This window comes from Hippocampus bargibanti, linkage group LG19 (genome assembly GCF_051943395.1).
Source record: "Hippocampus bargibanti isolate YZ-2025 linkage group LG19, ASM5194339v1, whole genome shotgun sequence".
NCBI lineage: Eukaryota > Metazoa > Chordata > Actinopteri > Syngnathiformes > Syngnathidae > Hippocampus > Hippocampus bargibanti.
In genome coordinates, this window is record NC_142752.1 from 11,335,414 (window position 1) to 11,358,102 (window position 22,689).

Below are 22,689 nucleotides of genomic sequence, written 5' to 3' on the forward strand. Positions count from 1 at the left end.
CGGTATGACCATTTGGTGTCGGGTAATTCCATTGTATGCATTGTGTATGTTTGCTTCATCCTCTCAGGTTGGTTTCATCTTGGCAGATTTTTTTCTCATGGTTTTCTTTGATACTTTATACTTTTCTGTTCTGTTCTTTTCTGTTCTGTGACTTTGATATTTTAGATTTTGTTCCTGCTGACTTTATTTTAATACAATTTGTTAAATACAACCTACTGCTCCCTCCTGCCTTTTTTGGGGACCACACCATCACCACCTTGCAAACCGTGACAGATTTTTTTCGAGTTGGCCCAGTCAGCGTGTTGACCTCACAGTGCACAGTTGCAGGGTTCGATTCTAGAGTTTGCAAGTTCTCTACGTGGGGTTTCCGGGTAATCAGGTTTACTCCAACCGTCCCAAAACATTCATGTCAGGTTCATTGAACACTCAAAATTGTTACTACATGTGACTACGAGTGCGGATGGTTGTTCGTCTGTTTGCCTTGCAATTGGCTGGCAACTGGTTCAGGGTGTCCCCCACTTACTGGCTGAAGACAACTGGAATAGGATCCAGCATACAACCTTTGCAAAGATAACCAGATCAGAAAATGGATGGATGAATGTTTGAGTTCAGAGTGTGGTCCAGGAAGAAAAAAAACTTGTATCTCAAGACACCACTACAGTAGTCGTTTGCTCATGTAGGGACTGCGTGAATAATTTCGAGCGACCACCACCTAATTCCACTCCCATATATGACTCCAAAATCAGCTTTTGGATGCACAAGTCAGCACTGTATTTTTTTTTCCTTCTTTTTTTTCTTGCCGTGTTCAAACGGGCCCCAATAAAGTGCATGCATGTTAGGAAAAAGTCTGCTGAGTGGATGATGAGTGCAAATGTACAATGAGGTGCGTGTGTGTGAGACCCTGTAAGTTCAGCCAGCCAGCTGCCTCCAACCCTTACATCCCCCATCGACACGCTCACAACACATGAAAAGATGGAGGAGAAAAAAAAGGAGTCATTGTGTGTCTGTAGTAAAAGTGAATACAAAACCGGTAAAAACATCAATCAGTGATCAATGGTTGTTGAATTCATAGGAAATTGCATATACCTTAACTTTTTTTTAAATATAGATTGCATCTGAATAAACATGCCCTATCAGCTCATCCAGGCGGCTCATGAACCAATCAATCGATCGATAAATCGATCAATCAACCAGTGGCAGATTGTCTCCAATACTAGTTCACTTGGATATTTCCGTGTGATGGTGTTTGAACTTTCCACTCTTGCTTTGATTGCGCTTCACGTTGACCATCAATGAATCAATCAATAGATAAATACATTAGCAGCTGTATGTCACATTATATCAGGTCGTATGAAAATGTACAAAAGTTAAATGTTGGATCCAAAATAAGTGAGGCGATTATAAATAAATAAATAAATAAATAAATAAATAAATAAATATAGTGATACCTTGGCTTACGAATTTAATTGGTTCCCAGACAGTGCGAAAAGTGTGTATCCCAAAAATTAATTTCCCATAGGAAATCATTAAAATCAGAATAATCCGTTCCCAGGTCCCCATAAAACATAATTTTCTACTAAGTAAGCCTTAAAACTACACAAAATATACCTTATTGTTTGTATAATAAATGTGCTATGGTATTATAATTAAAGAAATAAACTTTACTGTATCATAAAGTTGTTTTATTTACCTTTGTGATGGTCGTTGATGGCTTGATGGAATGGAGTTTTCCTCAGCATTAAACACTTGATGAGGAATCTAACCTTCTTCTTTCATCATCTTGAGGAATGATCCCTTGTAGGTGCTTTCTCTGTGATAATTGTATCTAGTTCCTCATCAATTGTGTTCTGTTTAGCTGGGTTAATAGCTTTTTGCATCCAGTGTACAGATGGCTTGTGCGGGTTGTTTGTGGAGCCTGATTGATGGGATATTTTAACCTTGCAGTCTGCACTCTGCCTTTGAACTATCAAAGTTGAAACTCTCACTGTTGTCTGCCCTGCCCTACGTGGCTTTAACCGAAGACTGGAGGCGGGGAACAGAGGACAAAAACAGTCGGCTGCCATTTTGTTGTTAGAAGAACGGGCTCATTTGCCAATGACACATCACTCATTGAGGCAGCTCCGTGTACGAAAAAAGTTTGTATGCCAAGGTAAAGTTCGTATTCCAAGGTAAATTTTTCATAAATGTAACGTTCGTGAACTGAAAAGTTCATAAGCCAGGGGGTTCGTAAACCGAGGTATCACTGTAAATAAAAAGTGGTATCAGGATGAAAGTGACAGTGGCTTACAGCAGCAGCAAACTAAACCTAGAAAAAAAAGCAGAACCTGTTTTGTTTGTTTGCTTGCGTGTTGTTGTGGGTGGAGCTACACGTGGATGCCTTGCACGGCCTGTCGGATGTTCTCCAGCAGCGCTTTGTTCTCCGGGGTCTGGTACTGGTCCTGGTGAGTGTACATGTCCGTCAGAGTGCTCACGTACGTGTCAAAGTTCTGCTCGTTCATCGGGTCCTGGTGGAAGAGTAGAAATGTTGCCTTCAATGAAACTCGGATGAGAAAGTTGGAACATGCACATCCAGTGAACAAGCAAAAACATGCATGGCCGGTCAATGGAAGACTCTAAATCAGTGTTTTTAATAATAGTAATAGTAATAATAGTAATAGTAATATAGTAGTAATAGTAGTAGTAGTAGTAGTAATAGTAGTAATAATAATAGTAACAATAGTAATAGTAATAGTAATAGTAATAATAGTAATGGTAGTAATAGTAGTAATAATAATAATAATAATAGTAACAGTAATAGTACTAATAGAAATAATAATAACAATAATAATAGTAGTAGTAATACTAATATAACTTCTTCTTCTTCCACAATATGCAAATCAAACCTCTGAATCCCATACCGGATCGGTCGAGGCCCGGGTTAACAACGGCCGCCATTGGTACTGTTGACCTTCAGGGTGCCAGTAGAAAATTGACTACTGTTGGTCGAAGAAGGAGAGGAGAGATGTGTGCCCGGAGGAAAAGAGAGAAATGGAACGCCAAGAGTATAGAACTAAGAGTAGGAACGTTGAATGTAGGAACAATGACAGGTAAAGGTAGAGAGCTGGTTGACATGATGCAGAGAAGGAAGGTTGACATACAGTGTGTCCAGGAGACCAGGTGAAAAGGGAGCAAGGCTAGAAGCTTAGGATCAGGGTTTAAGTTGTTCTATCATGGTGAAGACAAAAAGAGAAATGGAGTTAGGGTTATCTTAAAAGAGGAGTTTGTTAGGAATGTCTTAGAAGTAAAAAGAGTATCAGATAGAATGATGAGTCTGAAGCTAGAAATTGAAGGTGTGATGTTCAATGTTGTTTGTGGGTATGCCCCACAAGTAGGATGTGAGCTGGCGGAGAAGGAGAAATTTTGGTTGGACTTTGATGAAGTCATACAGAATATCCCGAGAAGTGAGAGGGTTGTAATTGGTGGAGACTTCAATGGACATGTCGGCGCAGGAAACAAAGATGATGAGGTGATGGGCAGGTTTGGACTCCAGATGAGGAACGCTGAAGGACAGATGGTGGTTGACTTTGCTAAGAGAATGGAAATGGCTATTGTGAATACTTTCTTTCAGAAGAGACAGGAAAATAGGGTGACATAAGAGTGGGGGCAGAATTGCACAGGTAGACTACATTTTGTGTCAATGGCGCCATCTAAAGGAAATCAGTGACTGCAATGTAGTGGTTGGTGAGAGTGTAGCCAGACAGTATAGGTTGGTAGTGTGTAGGATGACGCTGGTAGTGAGGAAGATGAAGAAACCAAAGGCTGAAGTGAGGACAAAATGGTGGAAGTTGAAAAAGGAAGTGTTGCATGACATTTAGCAAGGAGGTAGGACAAGCACTGGGTGGGCAAGATGACTGGCAAACTACAGCGAACATAATCAGAGACACAGGTCGGAAAGTACTTGGTCTATCGAGTGGAAGAAAGTTAGATAAGGAGACTTGGTGGTGGAATGGGGAGGTGCAGGAGTGTATACAGAGAAAGAGGTTAGCAAAGAAGAAGTGGGACACTGAGAGGACGAACGAGAGTAGACAGCAGTACAAGGAGATGCAGCGCACGGTTTAAGTAAAGGTGGCAAAGGCCAAACAAGAGGTTTATGATGACTTGTATGCTCGGCTGGACAGCAAGGAAGGCAAGATTGATCTTGACAGGCTGGTGAGACAGAGAGACAAAGATGGTAAGGACCTGCAGCAGGTGATTAAGGATAGAGATGGCAATGTATTAACAGGTGCCAGTAGTGTGATGGCAAGATGGAAAGAGTACTTTGAAGAATTGATGAATGAGGAAAATGAGAAGGAACAAAGAGTAGAAGACGGGACTGTTGTGGACCAAGACGTAGCAAGCATTACCAAGGATGAAGTGAGGAGGGCGCTGAAGAGGATGAAGGGGGTAAAGGCACTCGGGACTGATGATTTACCAATCGAGGTATGGAAGTGTCTCGGAGAGGTGGCGGTGGTGTTCCTGACTGGGTTATTCAACAAGATCTTAGATGGTGAACAGATGCCTGAAGAATGGAGACGAAGTGTACTCGTGCCCATTTTTAAGAACAAAGGAGATGTGCAGAGTTGTACTAACTACAGAGGAATAAAATTGATGAGCCATACAATGAAACTCTGGGAAAGAGTAGTTGAAGCTAGACTAAGAGCAGAAGTGAACATTTGTGAGCAGCAGTGTGGCTTCATGCCAAAAAAGAGTACGACAGATGCAGTGTTTGCTTTAAGAATGCTGATAGAGAAGTCCAGAGAAGGTCAGAAGGAATTGCATTGTGTCTTTGTAGATCTGGAGAAAGCGTACGACAGGGTGCCCAGAGAAGAGCTGTAGTATTGCATGAGGAAGTCTGGAGTGACAGAAAAGTATGTCAGAGCGGTGCAAGACATGTATCATGACTGTAAGACAGTTGTGAGGCGTGCTGTCGGTGTGACGGAGGAATTCAAGGTGGAGGTGGGACTCCACTAGGGTTCAGCTCTAAGCCCCTTCTTATTTGCTATAGTGATGGACAGGCTGACAGACGATGTTAGATCAAGAATCTCCTTGGATCATGATGTTTGCAGATGGCATCGTGATCTGTAGCGAGAACGGGGAACAGGTGGCGGAGAAACTAGAGATGTGGAGATATGCCCTGGAAAGAAGAGGAATGAAGATCAGTCGCAGCAAAACGGAATACATGTGTGTGAATGAGAGGGATCCAAGTGCAAGAGTGGTGCGACAGGGAGAAGAAATAAAGAAGGTGGAAGATTTTAAGTGCTTGGGGTCAACTGTCCAGAGCAATGGAGAGTGTGGAAAAGAGGTGAAGAAGCGTGTCCAGGCAGGCTGGAACGGCTGGAGAAAAATGTCAGGTGTGATGTGTGATAGGAGGGTTTCCGCTAGGACGAAAGGAAAAGTGTATAAAAGTGGTGAGACCAGCCATGATGTTTGGACTGGAGACAGTGCCACTGAAGAAAAGACAGGAAGCAGAGCTGGAGGTAGGAGAGCTGAAGATGTTGAGGTTTTCTTTGGGAGTGGCCAGATTGGATAGGATCAGGAATGAGTACATTAGAGGGACAACGATGAGAAGGTTTCTTCAGCCTTCATCTGTACTTTTTTGAAGGTGCCGGACGTTTCCCTTCTTATCCAAGATGCTTCCCCAGCGAACTAAAGTCTTACTGGTAGTATCGGCCCTATATATATATATATATATATATATATATATATATATATATATATATATATATATATATATATATATATATATATATATATATATATATATATATATATATATCCCTAATGTCCAGACATGGCGGCGCCGGACACAGCTATGATAGGTCCCTACTCTCCCTAAACCAGCAAAAGAACATAGATGGTTTGAAAGGGGAGTAAAAGAAGTGATTCTCATAAAACACCAAAATCCTTCATTAAACCGGTCTGGTGGGGTGAGGTTCAATTTGGATCGTTCATACAATAGTCTGCTTAGGCAAAACAGGTTAAGCAACATTCGTAATGCTGATGAGGTGATACCGGAGGGAGTGGGGCAAACTGGCCAGTCGTTAGTCAGGAATGTAGGAACAATCGGTGGGGCCGCAGGGAGTGGTCCTCTGCTCCCCCCAACCTGAGAGTAGGGACCTATCATAGCTGTGTCCGGCGCCGCCATGTCTGGACATTAGGGATATATATATATAGGGCCGATAATACCACTAAGACTTTAGTTCGCTGAAGAAGCATCTTGGATAAGAAGCGAAACGTCCGACACCTTCAAAAAAGTAGACAAAGGGACAACTCATATTAGAGGCTTTGGAGAGAAAGTCAGAGAGGCCAGACTGAGATGGTTTGGACATGTCCAGAGGAGAGAGAGTGACTATATCGGGAGAAGGATGCTGAGCCTTGAACTGCCAGGCAGGAGACCCAGAGGAAGACCAGAGGAGGTTTGTGGATATGGTCAAAGAGGACATGAAGGTAGCTGGTGTGAGAGAAGAGGATGCACAAAAGATAGATGGATAGATAGAGGACATTGATTCACTGTGGCGACCCCTGAAGGGAAAAGCCGAAAGGAAAAGAAGTAATATTACAATAATAATAATAATAATAATAATAATAATAATAATAATATGACAACTGCTACTACTACTACTACTATTACTACTACTACTACTACTACTACTACTACTACTAATAATAATAATAATAATAATAATAATAATAATAATAATAATAATAATAAAAATAAAATGGCATAACGGGATAGCCCAGTAGACGAGTGATTAGCACACCGGCTTCACAGTGTAGAGTTCGTGAGTTCAAGTCCCTGTCCGGCCTCCCTGTGTGGAGTTTGCATGTTCTTCTTGGACCCGTGTGGGTTTTCTCTGGGGACTCCGATTTCCTCCCACATTCCAAAAACATGCATGGCAGGCTGATTGAACACTCCAAATTGTCACTGAAAGTGAGTGGGAGTGCGAATGGTTGTTTGTCTTTGTGTGCCTGAGAATTGGCTAATAATTTATTTTATTATTATTATTATTATTATTATTATTATTATTATTATTATATTAATGTTATTATAAAATATATACAGTAAAGTCTCGTTATATCGATATTCAAGGGAGTCCGAAAAAATATCGATATAACCGGGACTATCGATATATCCGACCCCGTTTGCATGTAATTTTCTCCGTGCGTGCATAGAAATAGTATCGATATAACCGGGACTATCGATATATCCGATATCGATATAACGAGACTTTACTGTATAATAAATAATACATAGCAGAATAGTTCTGATTGCAAGCAGCAACAACAACTTCCGAAGATCCGGGTACCTGCTTTTTTATTTTATTACTTTTTTTTGAATATTTTTTTTGTGTGAAATGAGACTGATATGATGCTAAATGTGCAGTGCGCACTAACACAAAAATATGTCCCAACCTGCACACGGACATACATTTTTATTCTCCATCCTACTCCATTTGTGATCAATTTGGGACCATTCCCTGAGCTACCAGTTGATCACGATCGACATATTGGGCACCCCTGCTCTAAATTGTCCATTGTTGTTTGTTAATGTATGTTCAGGGTGTCCCCCGCCCACTGAGTGAAAACAGTTCGGATAGGCTCCAATAACCTCAGACACTTGTACGACCCCTCACTCTGTGAGGATAAAAAGCAAAATGAATGGAAAATGAGTGCGATAGCGCCCTGTAAGGCAGAGCTAATTTGTGCAATCAGATGCACCAATTAGTCACCGTCATTTGTAGTAAATCAGAACGCACAGCTAAATGTGAAGAGATGACTGTAGGAGCCTTCCAACTCCTGAAATGAAGATGTTGGGCAACGGAGCACAGGATGAAGACATGCACGGGAGACGGACGGGGTTGGTGGGGTTGGCGTGGTTACCATGTGCGGCAGCTGGATGTTGGCCAGGCTGTTGATGAGCGACTGGCTGAGGTTGGCCAGCTCGTGCAGCAGCGAATCGTTCTGTTGCTCCATCACTTTGTTCTCCTCCTCCATGGACTTCAGGCTGCTCTCCATTGTGGTGATCTAGCGTAGCGATAACATTTTATCTCACTTACCAAAGATTGCCGCCTTAACCCTTTCATGGAATAATAATGATAATCCATAAGGGCTAAGCTACACAGAGGGACTATTCCAATAATAATAATAATAATAATAATAATAATAATAATAATAATAATAATAATAATAATAATAATAATACATTTCATTTTAAGCGCCTTTCAAAGCTCTCAAGGACACTACAGTCACAGACAAGCACAGGTATAACGATAGATAGAAACGGATTAGCTAGCTAATTGATAGCTAATAATAATAATAATAATAATAATAATAATAATAATAATAATACATTTGATTTCTAAGCGCCTTTCAAAACTCTCAAGGTCACTTTACAGTCACAGGATAAGTTTTTCTGTGGGTGAGTAGCGGCAGCCACACGCGCCAGCGTTCACTCAACCCAGAAGTAACTCAAAAAGATAGAAAGCTAGCTAGCTAGCCAATAGATAGCTAATAGATAGCCAGCTAGATAGGTAAACTGTCTGCATTTCCACTTGTGTTAGCATTTTTTCACTCATATCAAATCACAATAAGTACGGCCTACTACAACCTTTATACAGGCATTGTAATTTTACTTTTCTAGTTCTTCTTTTCCTTTCCTCTTCCTTTCAGCACTTTTTCTGCAGTCCACAGACTTGTTCACTCATAGTGTACCAAAGCGACATCAGCAAGTTATTTCCCATTCAAATAATCCCAAGCATACGCTGCATCTATTCACATGCATTGATTTTCATCTCATATTGAATCATAGACGCAATTTGAAATTTCACACAACATATCTCAATCTGTCATTTGATTGGTCAGTTCATTCATGCACATTTTCGTCCCAATACTTTTGCCGTTAAAGCGTTACGTGAATAACAATGAAGTGAAAGAAGTCTGCTTATCCTACTTGCGTCCTCAGTTTAATCATATCCGACTCCACTTGATTGTTGGACTCGTTGATATCTTTGATTTCTTCATCCAGCTGTTTGATTTCCTCGTCGTTTTCAATGCCTGGATGAGAAAATGCAAACAAACACCACAATCTTATTCATTATTGGCTGCCGTTTGTAATTTGCGGCTGGAATCTCACCTTTGCTGGCTCTCTGCTTGATTGTCAGCATCTCCGTGCCGCTTATCCTGGCCTTCTTCATGGCCGAGGAGGCCCGGGGACAACCGGAGAGACTGGTGCAGAACAACAGAGGCATCATTTCCACCGGTTGCCACGGTAACGGGATGCAAACGCTCCGCACCGGTGTTGGCTCACCTCCGATGGGTCAGGAAGCTTCCGCTGACGTGGCCCGAGCCGTCGCAACCCGGCGTGGGACACGTCATGCCGTCCGTCTTGCCCGACTTCCAGGCCAGCTGGGTGCCGTTCATATAGCTGTCCTTCTGCCGTTTGGCCGCTAGGGGACAACCTGACGCACTGCGGTGGGAGGCGTACTTGCCAGTCACGTGACCTTGCCCATCACAGCCTGGCACTGGACACCTGAGATGGGAATGCACACATAGGCCTCATACAGATTCCCCTTTCTGAAGAATACACGCTCAATGGTGCTCCGAGTAAGTTGATTGACGGCAAAGTGGGTGGACATCATGGTCAGGGGATAAAAAGATCTACTTCATATTTGCTCTGAAAATTGTTTGGGTCTTCAAGATGATGCAACATTGTGAATTTTTGCGAGAATGTGTTGCCATGGCAATGTGCCGTTTGCCAAGAAAACATCTTTTGACAGACTAAAGATGGACAAAAGCTCATAAGACTGTAAAAACACATAACCCTATTCTAATTCTTTATGAGGTTATGATGCAATATTTTAATTATATATGTTATTTTTTTCTTGCATGGGCGATAAAGCGCTGGTCAGACCTCTGGAAATGTTATTTCCATTCCACAAGGGGGCAGCATTTGCCTTTTGTATAGCCACGCTCCCACTTGCCACTTGCTATTACTCCAGACCCATATACTGTAACTTAGGAATGAACTTCTGTGTAAGCTCTCAGTCGTACAGGAGTAGTCCATCGATGAAAAGGTTTCTTCAGCTGTCATCTGTACTTGTTTGAAGGTGTCGGACGTTTCGCTTCTTATCCAATATGCTTCTTCAGCGAACTAAAGTCTTGCTGGTAGTTTCCGCCCTATATATATATATATATATATATCCCTACTGTGCCAGACTCTGCTATGGTTGGTCCCTGCTCTCAGGTTGGGGGGAGAAGAGGACTACTCCCTGAGGCTGCACTGATTACTTCTATTGTCCTGCCTGAGTAGGAGGTCTACGACTGGCCCAATTGCCCCATTTGCTCTGGCATTACCTCATCAGCATAACTAAGCCTATGTTGCCTAAGCAGTCTGTTGTACGAATGATCCAAATTGAACCTTACCCCACCATGGCGGTTTAGTGAAGGATTTCGCTGTTTCATGAAAAAAAAAACTTATTTTAGTCCCCTAAGGAATGAACTCTTTTTCTGATGAAAGAAGCGAGTCTAACGCTTCTAACGCTGTATTGAATGTTTATGTAGTCCTAAAACTCACTATTCTGTGGGTCCTGGAATTTGAGTGAAAATGACAAAAACCCTGGCACCGTAGTCAACACATTTTTGCACATCATCTGGCAGTGTACGAGTTAAAAAAATGCCTCAACAACACCCATTGCAAATTTTCCACGACACAACTCTTTTTGTACGTGTGATAAAGAATAGACAGAATAGAAGTTATCATGTTTTAAAATTTGCTGTATGCTTGGTTGTCCAACAGATGTGACCACAAGGCCAAATACACAGTGGAGCACAGAGAATCTGAGCTCACTTTTAAATTAACAGAATCAAACTGTTAAACTGTCATCCTCGGGTAGGAAATCTAGCCTTGGGCCTACGGGAGTATTTGTGGATACCTTGTACAGGGCGGTTGGGGGTATTTGGTACACTCCTGTATGAGAAAAGCTCATTAGTAAGGTTACAAATCTATCAGCATGGAAAGGCTTAAAATGTCTACGTTCTGTTGGTTTATGGATGTTGGTGCTTCTACCAGGGGAAGACTTGGTGGGGTGTCCATGGGACGTCCAGGGGTGTGGTATTCAAATCAAGAAAATAGCGTTTTACTAATGTATAACTTGAATTTGCATGTACTATCAATAAAAAGCTTGGCAGGGGGCTGCAGAGGTCGGTCAAAGAAGGGCACACAAAGTGGCTTCATGAAATTCACGCTCCCTGTCGGCAGTAAAAGACAATCGTCCTGTGTTCGAGCTGTTGTTCAAAGTGTCTAAGCGAACATCTCTGACAATGTATCCTCAAGATTGCCTAAATTTGCAGGATAAAAGACGTTTCAGGAAGACACCAAAATGTGCAGGTATTTTTGACAGTCAATTACTCTTATATCTTATCAATTACTTTCATATTTTGCCTCATTTTAGACCAGGGCGTCAAATTCATTTTTTGGCGCGGGCCACATTGTAGTTACAGTTTCCTCTAGAGGGCCCTTATGAATTTGAGGAATGTTTTATCTCCTCCACATATTACATACAGTGCACACAAGAAATTAATGAATAACTAGTTTTCAAATCTGAAAGCAAAAAATAATGACTTATTGTGGTTTAAATATGACAATTTGAAATTTTGGTTTGGACTTTAGCAAGCATCATGGCACTTGACATGCTTGATTTGCTTTCACGGGCTGAATAAAATGATGTGGCCCCCGGGTCTTGAGTTTGACACTGGTCTTTTAGACCATTTATAGGGCTTTTATTTTTTATCAAACTAGTTTTTAATTTGATGTTCTTCATTTTCCAAAAATTCATTCAGTTTGTCTCTTAACAATGTAATTACTTGACCAAATGGAACACATTTATGGATTCATGTCAACTAAGATCAACCAAATGACATCCAATTGATATTAGTCCAAAGCACAGGTGTCAAAGTCAAGGCCTGGGGGCCAAATCCGGCCCGCCATATCATTTTTTTCGGCCCACGAAAGCAAATCAAACTCATGAAATTCCATGATGCTTGCTAAAATCATAACCAAAATTTCATTTTTTTATGTAAACCACAATAACAGTCATTATTCTTGACTTCAGATTTGAAAACTAGTTATTCATTAATTTGTTGTGCGCTCTATATGTAATATGTGCAGGGGGATTAAACATTCTTATGGCTTCCCCAAATTCATAACGGCCTTCGAGAGGAAACCATAACTACAATGTGGCCCGTAGCAAAAAATGACTTTGACACCCGTGGTCCAAAGGTTCTATGATTCCAATTGGTTGACGACGAAGAAGCTTACTTAATGGGCTCTTGCTCATCTTTGTCTTCTTTGCTGTGGAGGATTTTGATGCCGCTCTTCTTGGCGCGAGGACATCCGGATAGGCTGAAGTGTGAAAGAGGTAAGCGTTAGCGATCCCACCAAGATGTTCATGGTGTAACTTGCTAACGTTACCTTCTGTGGGAGGCGTAGTTTCCAGTGATGTGTCCCGATCCGTCACAACCAGGCGTGGGACACCTGAGGGACACGACACTGTGTTTATTGTGTCCGCTGGTACCCAGTCGCAGAGTGAAAGACCCCCATGAAAGATGGACTACTCCAGCATTTTTTTTTGTTTTGGGGGAGGTGGCAGAAATATCTGTGACTGAAGTTGCTGGAAATTGACTGCTTAAAGTTTTGCCACGACAAATTGGCACTGCTTGAAAGTCCGGTAGGTTATTTGAGACTTATGATGTACTAAATTACAATTAAGGGACGTACCGAATTTTCCAGTGTATAAGGCACAAGCTAAAGCCTTCATTTTCTTCACAAGATGACCCTGCGCCTTATACGCAAGTGCGCCTTATATGTGAAGTAATATTGAGCCACAACAGGTCTCACAACTACAGTCATCAGCCCCCTACTCCATTTCCCCCTGTAAAGGAAGTAGTGGGTGACCCCGGCCTCAACTGTAGCGCCTGGTAATGTGGTGTGCCTTACATTTGGAAAACGTTTATATATTATACAGTGATACCTCAGCTTACGAACTTGCGAGAGAGTGTGTGTGTAAGGTGAAAAGTTCGTCTTCCAAACATTTATTTCATATGAGAAAACATTCAAATGAGAATAATCCGTTTTCAGGTCCCCATAAAACAATTTTCTACTGAAACTAAAACTCCACAAAATATACCTTATTTTATGTATAATAAAGGTGCTATTGTATTCTAATTAAAGAAATAAACTGCACTGTATAATAAAGTCGTTTTATTTACCTTTGTGATGGTAGTTGTCAATGGATGACGAACTTCCAGGTTGCCTCTTGATGATATCCGAGTGAAGTTGCCATGCTTTCTCGGCGATAATACCCTCAGTCACACTGTCCCCTGCTAGCTGCTTTCCATTAATCCAAATAAACAGAAGTTTTTCTTTTGTGTCCTCTTCGGCTTAACACTAGCTTGTGGTTCGGGTCTTTTTTGGTCCCAGAATAGCAAAAGTATCTCGATAACAAACCAAGTCCGCACTCGAAGGAATGGGGTGATGAAAACTAGACCGCCAGCCTACACCTCGTTAGTGTTTTTCGATGATCTTATGCTCGACTGTAATTGTCTTTTGTGTCCTCTTCGGCTTAACACAAGCCTGTAACGGCGTCTTTTTCTGTCCCATAATTGCAAAACTATCCTCGATAACAAACCACGTCCGCACTCAAAGAAAGGGGGTGACGAAAACTAGTCCGACAGCCACTGTGGCGTGGTTTAACCGCATGGTTTTGTGTTCTTCCGCCGAAAACTAGTCCGCCAGCCACCCTGGCGCTCCGTGTGGTTTGGTTCATCCGCCGAAAACTAGTTCGTCTGCCAAGATTATATGCTCGCGAATTTAATGTTCGTGAGCTAAAGCATTCGTATGTTAAGGTATCACTGTATTTGGAAAACGTTTTTCATGTATTGAAGGTGCACCTTATAGTCGGGTGCACTTTATATATGGAAAAAGTTTGAAAATACACCATTCATTGGGGTTGCGCCTTATACTCCGGTGCGCCTTATACACTGGCAAATACGGTACATTATTTTTTTAAATTTACAAAAAAAAATCTAAATATTCATAAATGTTTTAATGAGGATTTTTTTTAATTAGATTATTTCTTACCAATACCAGTGTCTGAAATAATGTCTGTCCGGACGCCCGCGGCGTGCAACTTTTATGTCGGGCGAATACATAGACGTTACAGAACGTCTCCGCCCGGGTGGCCGAAAACTTTTTCAAGAAAAAAAAAAAGATTATTTTTCAAATGAAGCGTTTGCTTTATTCCGATTTTGAAATCTTCATTCGGTTTGGAAATTTTGGAATTTCGGTTTGTTTGGCAATTTGCATACTCGGCAGCCAATCAGAAGCCTGCATTGAATAACTTTGTGCTTCCGGGTGCATTTGCATATCATTTTCCAAAGTAGATGCACACAATCCATAAGAAAAATGGATACAGTGAGACCTCAATTTACAAACACCTCAACCTACAAACTTTTCATCTTACAAACGTCAAATTTATGAAAATTAAACCTTATAATAAGCACTATTTTCATAATACACACCCACCACGGCTGGCGGAGTGATCTTCGGCGGAAGCACACGACCGAACAGTACCAGAGGTTAAGTTAACAACAGTCCTTATGGAAGGTGACTCTCCTTCCATAAGCCATCAACGACCATCAAAAAGGTCAATAAAACTTTATTTTACAGCACAGTTTATTTCTTTAATTACAGTCGTCATGTCTCTTTCCAAACAGCAATTCCCTTTGACCTTCGACCTCCAACGCCATTCCATCAAGCCATAAATGACCATCACAAATATAAATAAAGTGACTTTATGATACAATGCAGTGTATTTCTTTCATTACAATACAATAGCACATTTATTATACATAGAATAAGGTATGTTGTGTGTAGTTTTAAGGCTTATTTAGTTGAAAAGTATATTTTATGGAAACCCGGGAACGGATTATTCCCATTTTAATGGTTTCCTATGGGAAATATCTTTTTGAGATACACACTTTTCGCCTTACACACTCTGTCTGGGAACCAATTGAGTTCGTAAGTTGAGGTCTCACTGTACGTGGTTTGGAATCAAGCCAAAACCTCAGCCCAGAAGAAAGACTCGAACAAAACCTCGAAAAGAAGCGAACAAAATTTATGACGCTACAAAACGTAAACGTACATTAAAAGCATCGTGGAAGGAGGAGTTCACGTGGCTTGTAGCAGACGAATCAACGCAAACATTGCATTGTACAACATGCCGAACACTTTTTGGACAAATGACAACTGGAGCAAAATCATCAGCAAGGGATATTTACCATAAATTAAGCAAGGGAGCATTTGTGGTAGGTACTTTTTAAAGTGTTGTTCTGTTATATATTCTGCTTATCAATCCATAATACTTTGGAACAATTGTTTTTTTGGCGATTAGTCGTCTTAATGTGTTTCAAGTTGTGAAAAATGGGGCAGGCAACTTTATGGCTGGGCAGGCAACTTTTCAGAGTTGTCTGCCCTGGTGTCCGGTAACGTTTTGTCACGAGTTTCAGACACTGCCAATACCATCATTAATTAATGAAACAAGGGACAGATGCTCACCTGAGCTCTTGCGTGTTGGAGGCTATCATTCCTCTGAGGTTCTTGTCGGCCAGTTGGCAACTGGACAGCCTGCGTGAGACGAGCACATGGGTGTCACCTTTTAACAAACACCTAAGGGACTCCTCTCATGGGATTTGCGTTCTTACGTGAGGGTCTCCTTTTTGGGCTCCTTGCAGGGCGAGTATTTGTGGTGTTTAGGGCTGGGAACGGCGCTAGCCTCGGTCGGGTAGTGCTGCTCGTCCAGGAGCTCGTGGAAGGCGTCCAGCTCATCGCCCTAGTGGGACCAACAAAATCACTGCAACGCATTGGATAAACGGACGCCATAAGTAGCCTACAGGTCTGTTCTAAAAATAGCTCACCACAATATTTATGCTCACGAATTTTATGCCATCAGAATTTAAGAAGAAAGCACATGAAAACCATGATGTCATCTGTTGCTTTTACCTCCTTGTGGTGGTGCTCGTCCACACGTTTGATCTTAGTGTAATCCAGCGGGAGGTCCCAGCAGTCTGCCTGGCTGAGTTGGTAGCGGTGGCTGTTGAGTAGGGCCTGCCGCTGGGGGGACATGGGCTGCAACGGCGTCAGCACCGTGCCGCTGCCCTCAGGCCCGCCCGGCTGACCGCCAGCGTCCACGCCGCCGTCGCCGTCCCCCTCATCCAGGTCACACGCTGTACTCTGATCCAAACACACCAGAGAAAGACAAATACAGTGATACCTTGGCTTATGAACTTAATTGGTTGCCAGAAAGTGTGTGTAAGGCGAAAAGTATGTATTCCAAACATTAATTTCCCATAGCAAACCATTAAAATGAGAATAATCTGTTCGCAGGTCCCCATAAAACATCATTTTCAACTAAATAAGCCTGAAAGGACAACCGAGGCCTCCGGTCAGGTTGTGCCCATGATTTGTAAAATCACTTCAAATGACTTCGACTGAGCGTATTTTACAAAGATTCCACAGCATATAGCTATATTTTACGTTTTAAGACTTGCGCTGAATATCCCGGAAGTCTTGTTTTCGAGTTGATGACGATGCCTGACGAGACGTCACGTCTGGAACACCTCTGACCGAGAAAGCGACACACAATACATTTTGGGTACTATGTTTGGTCTGAAAACTTCGTGTTGATCCATGTTGATGGCGAAATTAGAAGGAAAACACAGACATAATGCGATCGTTGTGTGTTGCACCAAGACGACTATTTGATACTAGTTGACACAAATTTCCAGCAGACAAATCAGCCCATTTCCAATGGAGCTTGGGCGCCATCTTGTGCATTTTCTGGGACGCAACATTGGAGTCCTGATGGCTCGAATTGATCCGGAAGGACTTCTTTAATGGATTGCAAACATTTATGCTTTCCTCTTCAGAACTATTTAAATCATATTCATAACTGAATGAGTAACAAGAAAGCATCTTCTCCGAATCTGAAGCCATTGTTTTGATTCTCGAGCAAGGCAAGACGTTTTGGCACGAACAAGGGGGCGGTACCTTCTGAAACTCGGCATCCCAAGGTCATTTTCAAGTAGTTTTCAGACACTTTAAGTCATTTTTATTGGTGTTTTGCATTTGACTAAAAATATCAGCCTGTGTGTTTTGGGTATTTTAGATGCTATAAAACATTTTTCTGATGTCAGTTAAGAAACAAAAAAATGCTATCGGTTGTCCTTTAAAAATACGCACAATATATCTTATTTTATGTATAATAAATGTGCTATGGTATTGTCATTAAGGAAATAAACTGTACAGTATAATAAAGTCGTTTTATTTATTTATTTATCTATTTATTTTTTTTTTCACTTTTGTTTTTTTGTTTCAAGCTCTGTCATCTCCCTTTCGTGTGTGTGTGTGTGTTTCTAGAACACCTACCCCCCCACCCACTGCTGTGTGTGTCCTGCTGCGTGTGTCCCCACCCTCCTCTACCACGGATCTTGACCTATCCCGTGCGGCTTTAACCGAAGACTGGAGGCAGGGAATAGAGGGGGAAAAAAGCCGGCTGCCATTTCAGGAGCTCCAAGGACCGGCTCGCTCGCGAACGACACATCACTCATTGTGGCGCTCTGTGTGTTTCCGAAAAATAATTCGGATGCCAAGATTATAATTTCGTAAGGCAAAAAGTTCATTAGCTAAAGCATTCGTAAACTGAGGTATCACTGTAATGCAGATAAAGGACTGGTCGCCGGTCTGGTGGTCTGACCAATCACATTCATACTGATGGACAATTTAAAGTTAAAGATAAGAGATTGTCATTTGTCACCTCCATGTTACCAAAAGGGGTGTGCGGGTATAATATGCAAATGAATATGCTGGCTTTAGCCCCACCCCATCTACCTGCATCATCATGCCGTGCGTTTTTCCTCCCATGGCGTGTGGGAGCTCTCGACATCTGGTGGACAAGTTGAGGATGGCGGTGGCCGCCATATGAGCCGCCTCCATGTCATGCGTGTAGTCGAAGCTGCTTTTGCTACAGGTGCTGCTGGCGCTGCTGCCTCCGCCGCCACCGCCAACCAGGTCTACGGACGGGTCGCCAGGGCCGCCCCCGCCGCAGCTCAGACTGCTGCTACTGCTGCTGCTGGGAGCGTAGCTGCTAGTGGTGCTGCTAGCCGGGCTGGATGTCTTGCTGTAACGCTTGGCTATATGCGATACAATGAGGACACGGAAGAAGAAGAAAAATCTTTAGCATATTTTCAATCAGTCTTCTTCTTTTCCTTTCGGCTTTTCCCTTCAAGGGTTTGCCAATGTACACATTTTCAAGAAAGAAGTCACAAAGGCTTGGAATTGAAGCGGATTTAAGTAGGACAAGAGATGTGGAACAGTCTCTTTTCGTCAAAGGACGCTACAGCTTTGTGCTTGCTTTCAACACTTAGGTTGTAGACATCTCCGATCCACTGGTGAAAATGATGCTTTGATTCTCTCCTTTTTCATCTACAACTAGTGCAGCCAACAAAGATGGTGCAGAGAGTGCTTAAGATTGAATGGCTGTCTGTGACTTTGTGTTACAATAATAAATAATAATAATAATAATAATAATAATAATAATAATACATTTCATTTATAAGCGCCTTTCAAAACTCTCAAGGAGACTTTACAGTCAGAGGATATTTTTTCTGCGGGTGAGCAGCGGCAGCCACACGCGCCAGCGTTCACTCAACCAAGAAACAATCAATAAAGAAACAAGAAACAACCAAGAAAGAAACAAGAAACAATCAATAAAGAAACAACAAACAAAAGAAACAGTAAATAAACAATAAAAAAGTAAAAAATAAATAAAAAATAAATAAACAAGAAACAATCAATAAATAAACAAGGAACAATCAATAAATAAACAAGAAACAATCAAAGAAACAAGAAACTATAAATAAAGAAACATAAATAAAGAAACAAGATAAAATAAATCAAGAAACAATAAATAAGTAAAAAAATATAATAACAATAAATAAGAAGAAAGAAACAAGAAACAATCAATAAAGAAACTTCTTTTCCTTTCGGCTTTTCCCTTCAAGGGGTCGTGCCACAGCGAATCAGTGACCTCCATCTTCAGAGGTTTGATTCGCATGTTTGTTTTGGCCAAGATTTCATGTCGGATGCCCTTCCTGACACAACCGTCTGTATTTATCCGGGCTTGGGACCGGCACAAGAAGACTTATGTCCCTTTGTGGCGACAGAACAAGCAACTCGATAAAGAAACAATAAATAACTAAATAAATTAAAATACAGAAATACATGAATACCAACTAACTAAGCTTTTAAAGTATTCTTGACCAAAAATGGTGACAAATATTTATTTTAATTATTTAAAAATATATCATTTTTGTTTTTGTTGTTTTGACTTCGTGATACAGAACTGTATAGTGCCACTTAGCAGTTTTTTTTGACAACGATACGATGGCGCGGCTTGTGTGTTCTACATACTTGGCAATAAAGATGATTCTGATTCTGATTCTGATTCTGAGATGGCGCGGCGAGAGTGTCTGCCTTTACAGCAGCTCCTGTGTTTTTTTACTACTTCTTCCTTTCCTTTCCTCGTACTTTTATCATTTTGCTGCTGTGAAATGTACATTTCTCCACTGCGAGACTAATAAAGCCTCATCCAATCCAAAATACACGTTGAATAATACATTCATCAGAATTCAAGTGATTTTTAGCACGAGGACCGTGGAGCCTCCCTCCGCAGCGACAAAATAAAAGAGGAGAGGTGACGTGTCGTGAGAGGTGATGGCGAACGGCGCCGACGCCTCACTGTGAATCAGGGAATTGCCGATGATGGCAGAGAGCCAAACAGCAAATTTGGCTTGCCTCAGTTATCTCAATCATGCTTCCTCTGTCTGCACTTTTACCATCCATTCGTTCTGCAACACGGAGTTGCTTTAAAGTCAATTGTTTTTGACAGCTGTAATGCCTGTCAGATTCCAAAGTGTACTACTCGGCACCGTTTTAGCCACAGTGCTTTAGAACGCCTCATTGTTGAGAGCGAGTGCGCGCATGGCATGAAGAGAAAGGCTGAAGAGCAACGGTCGAGAAAGTTTTATTACAGACGCACCCCAACTTATGAACATTCGAGTTATGAATAACGGTACTTACGAAGATTTTTGCCAATACAGTATGTAAGATGTTCGGACAGAGATGCTGTCAGTTAGATTTTGGATTGCGCGTCTTTTTCTGTCTGAGCTCACTTGCGATTGGCTGCATAGAGTATGTGGTTGACACTCCAGTTGACACTGCAGGAGGACGCAATGAATAACAAAAATGCATAACAGTGCTTGTTTGTAAGTTGCTTCAGTGCTATATTTTGTATGGAATGTATGTTTAAGCTTCAGTCATGGCTCACTGAAGACCCAAGGATATACAGTAAAGTCTCGTTATATCGATATTCAAGGGAGTCCGAAAAAATATCGATATAACCGGGACTATCGATATATCCGACCCTGTTTGCATGTAATTTTCTCCGTGCGTGCATAGAAATAGTATCGATATAACCGGGACTATCGATATATCCGATATCGATATAACGAGACTTTACTGTATGTCGTCGTACTACAATAGGTGTGAATTTATTTTATGACTGTTCGAGCGTCTGTGTTTTATACTTCACCGTTCAGTGTTTGACTTAAACATACATTCCATACAAAATACAGCACTGAAGCAACTTGGATGATAAGGTTTCTGCAGCCGTCATCTGTACTTCTTTGAAGGTGTCGGACGTTTCGCTTCTCATCCAAGAGGCTTTGTCAGCAAACTAAAATGTTGCTGGTACAAAGTAAAACAAAGTATTGTAGTTTATTTAATACATTGTAAAAATGAAGATTGTAAAGAGCAATACATTGGGGAGACTAAACAAATTCTCAAAAAAAGACTATCAACATCGCAGGGATGATACGAGTGGGCCTCAATCGGCTGTACATATGCACCTAAAAGCTAGCAACCAATCATTTGACGACAATGAGGTTAAAATCTTAGCGAAAGAAAATAGATGCTTTGAAAGGGGAGTAAAAGAAGCTACAGTAAAGTCTCGTGATATCGATATCGGATATATCGATAGTCCCAGTTATATCGATACTATTTCTATGCACGCACGGAGAAAATTACATGCAAACAGGGTCGGATATATCGATAGTCCCGGTTATATCGATATTTTTTTCAGACTCCCTTGAATATCGATATAACGAGACTTTACTGTATTATTTAAAACAGCAAAACCCTTCACTAAATCGCCATGGTGGTGTGAGGTTTAATTTAGATCGTGCTTACATCAGACTTCTTAGAGCATTACCACATAATGTAGGCTTAGTTATGCTGATGTGGTGATACCAGTGCAAATGGGGCAATGAGGCCATCTTAGACCATAATCAGTCAGGACAATAGAAGTAATCAGTGTAGCCTCAGGGAATAGTCCTCTGCTCCCCCCAACCCTAGTGCAGGGACCTATCATAGCAGAGGTCTGGCACCGCCACCTCTGGACAGTAAGGCTATATATAGAGCACAGGTGTCAAAGTCAAGGCCCGCGGGCCAAATCTGGCCCGCCACATCATTTTTTTTCGGCCCGCGAAAGCAAATCAAACTTGTTAAATTCCATAATGATTGCTAAAATCTGAGCCAAAATTTCATATTTTTGGATGTCAACCACAATAAAAGTCATTATTCTTGACTTCAGATTTGAAAACAGCAAATTCATTAATTTGCTGTGTGCTCTATATGTAATATTTGAAGGGATTTAAACTTTCTAATGGGTTCCCCAAATTCATGACGGCCCTCGAGAGGAAACCATAATTACAATGTGGCCCGCGGCAAAAAATGACTGACACCCCTGATATAGAGGGTCAAAGCTACCAGCAAAATTTTAGTTAGCTGACGAAGCCTCTTGGATGAGAAGCGAACCATCCGACACTTTCAAAGAAGTACAGAGGACGGCTGAAGAAAGCTTTTCATCGATGGATCACTCCTGTACGACTGAGAGCTTACACAGATATTCAGTCTTCTTGCAACACAGGCGCTTACACAGACGGACTGAAGCAACTTACGAACAAATTCACCTTACGACCGTTTGGGAATGTTTCTTGTTCGTAAGTTGGGGAGCGTCTGCATTTTTTTAAAGTCCAATTTGACTAGTTTGTGCATCAAGTGTTCTGGCAGCTTTAGAGTGCCTCGTTGTCAGCCACAGGTGAACTCAAAAGGTGTAAGAGTGGCCCTTGAGATGATTTCATGCAACTCACCATCATATGCCTTGGGGGAGGTATCTCGGCTGTGGTGGGATTTGCCGAGCGCGCCCCTTTTACCGTAGCCCCCATGCTGGCCGTCGTAGCCGCTATAGTCGTAGCTGGTCTTGGAGTACTTCTCCAGCTCCTTGGCGAGGTTGGAGCGTGGCGTGCTGGTGGGCACATTGTTCTTGTAGCCATATTGAGGAATCTCCAGCTGCTTCACGAAGCACATGGGCCTGACAAGACAGCGTACGCTTTGCCTTTAGCCCAGCCCATGAACTTCATTATTTTTTACCCCAGTTTTTCCTACAATTCAGTTTTTTTTTGTTGTCATCAAGTTTTCTTTATTCATTTTTCAAACAT

The 22,689-nt window shown here is 41.7% G+C and overlaps 1 protein-coding gene across 2 annotated transcripts in view; it reads right to left on the reverse strand.

Moving 5' to 3' along the window:
• Window positions 1-360: 360 nt before the first annotated feature.
• The window catches only part of myt1la (myelin transcription factor 1-like, a), a 62,754-nt gene continuing 40,425 nt past the window's right edge, over window positions 361-22,689 (reverse strand). For both annotated transcript variants that reach the window (XM_089022002.1, XM_089022003.1), the window contains 12 exons: window positions 22,342-22,562; window positions 17,963-18,264; window positions 16,076-16,306; window positions 15,778-15,905; window positions 15,632-15,700; window positions 12,488-12,550; window positions 12,335-12,418; window positions 9,326-9,547; window positions 9,152-9,243; window positions 8,969-9,072; window positions 7,900-8,043; window positions 361-2,504 (listed from right to left, as the gene is read on the reverse strand). In XM_089022002.1, the coding sequence (XP_088878128.1) occupies window positions 2,364-2,504; window positions 7,900-8,043; window positions 8,969-9,072; window positions 9,152-9,243; window positions 9,326-9,547; window positions 12,335-12,418; window positions 12,488-12,550; window positions 15,632-15,700; window positions 15,778-15,905; window positions 16,076-16,306; window positions 17,963-18,264; window positions 22,342-22,562 (1,801 nt within the window). In that variant the 3' untranslated portion in view covers window positions 361-2,363. The remainder of the gene's footprint in view (window positions 2,505-7,899; window positions 8,044-8,968; window positions 9,073-9,151; window positions 9,244-9,325; window positions 9,548-12,334; window positions 12,419-12,487; window positions 12,551-15,631; window positions 15,701-15,777; window positions 15,906-16,075; window positions 16,307-17,962; window positions 18,265-22,341; window positions 22,563-22,689) is intronic.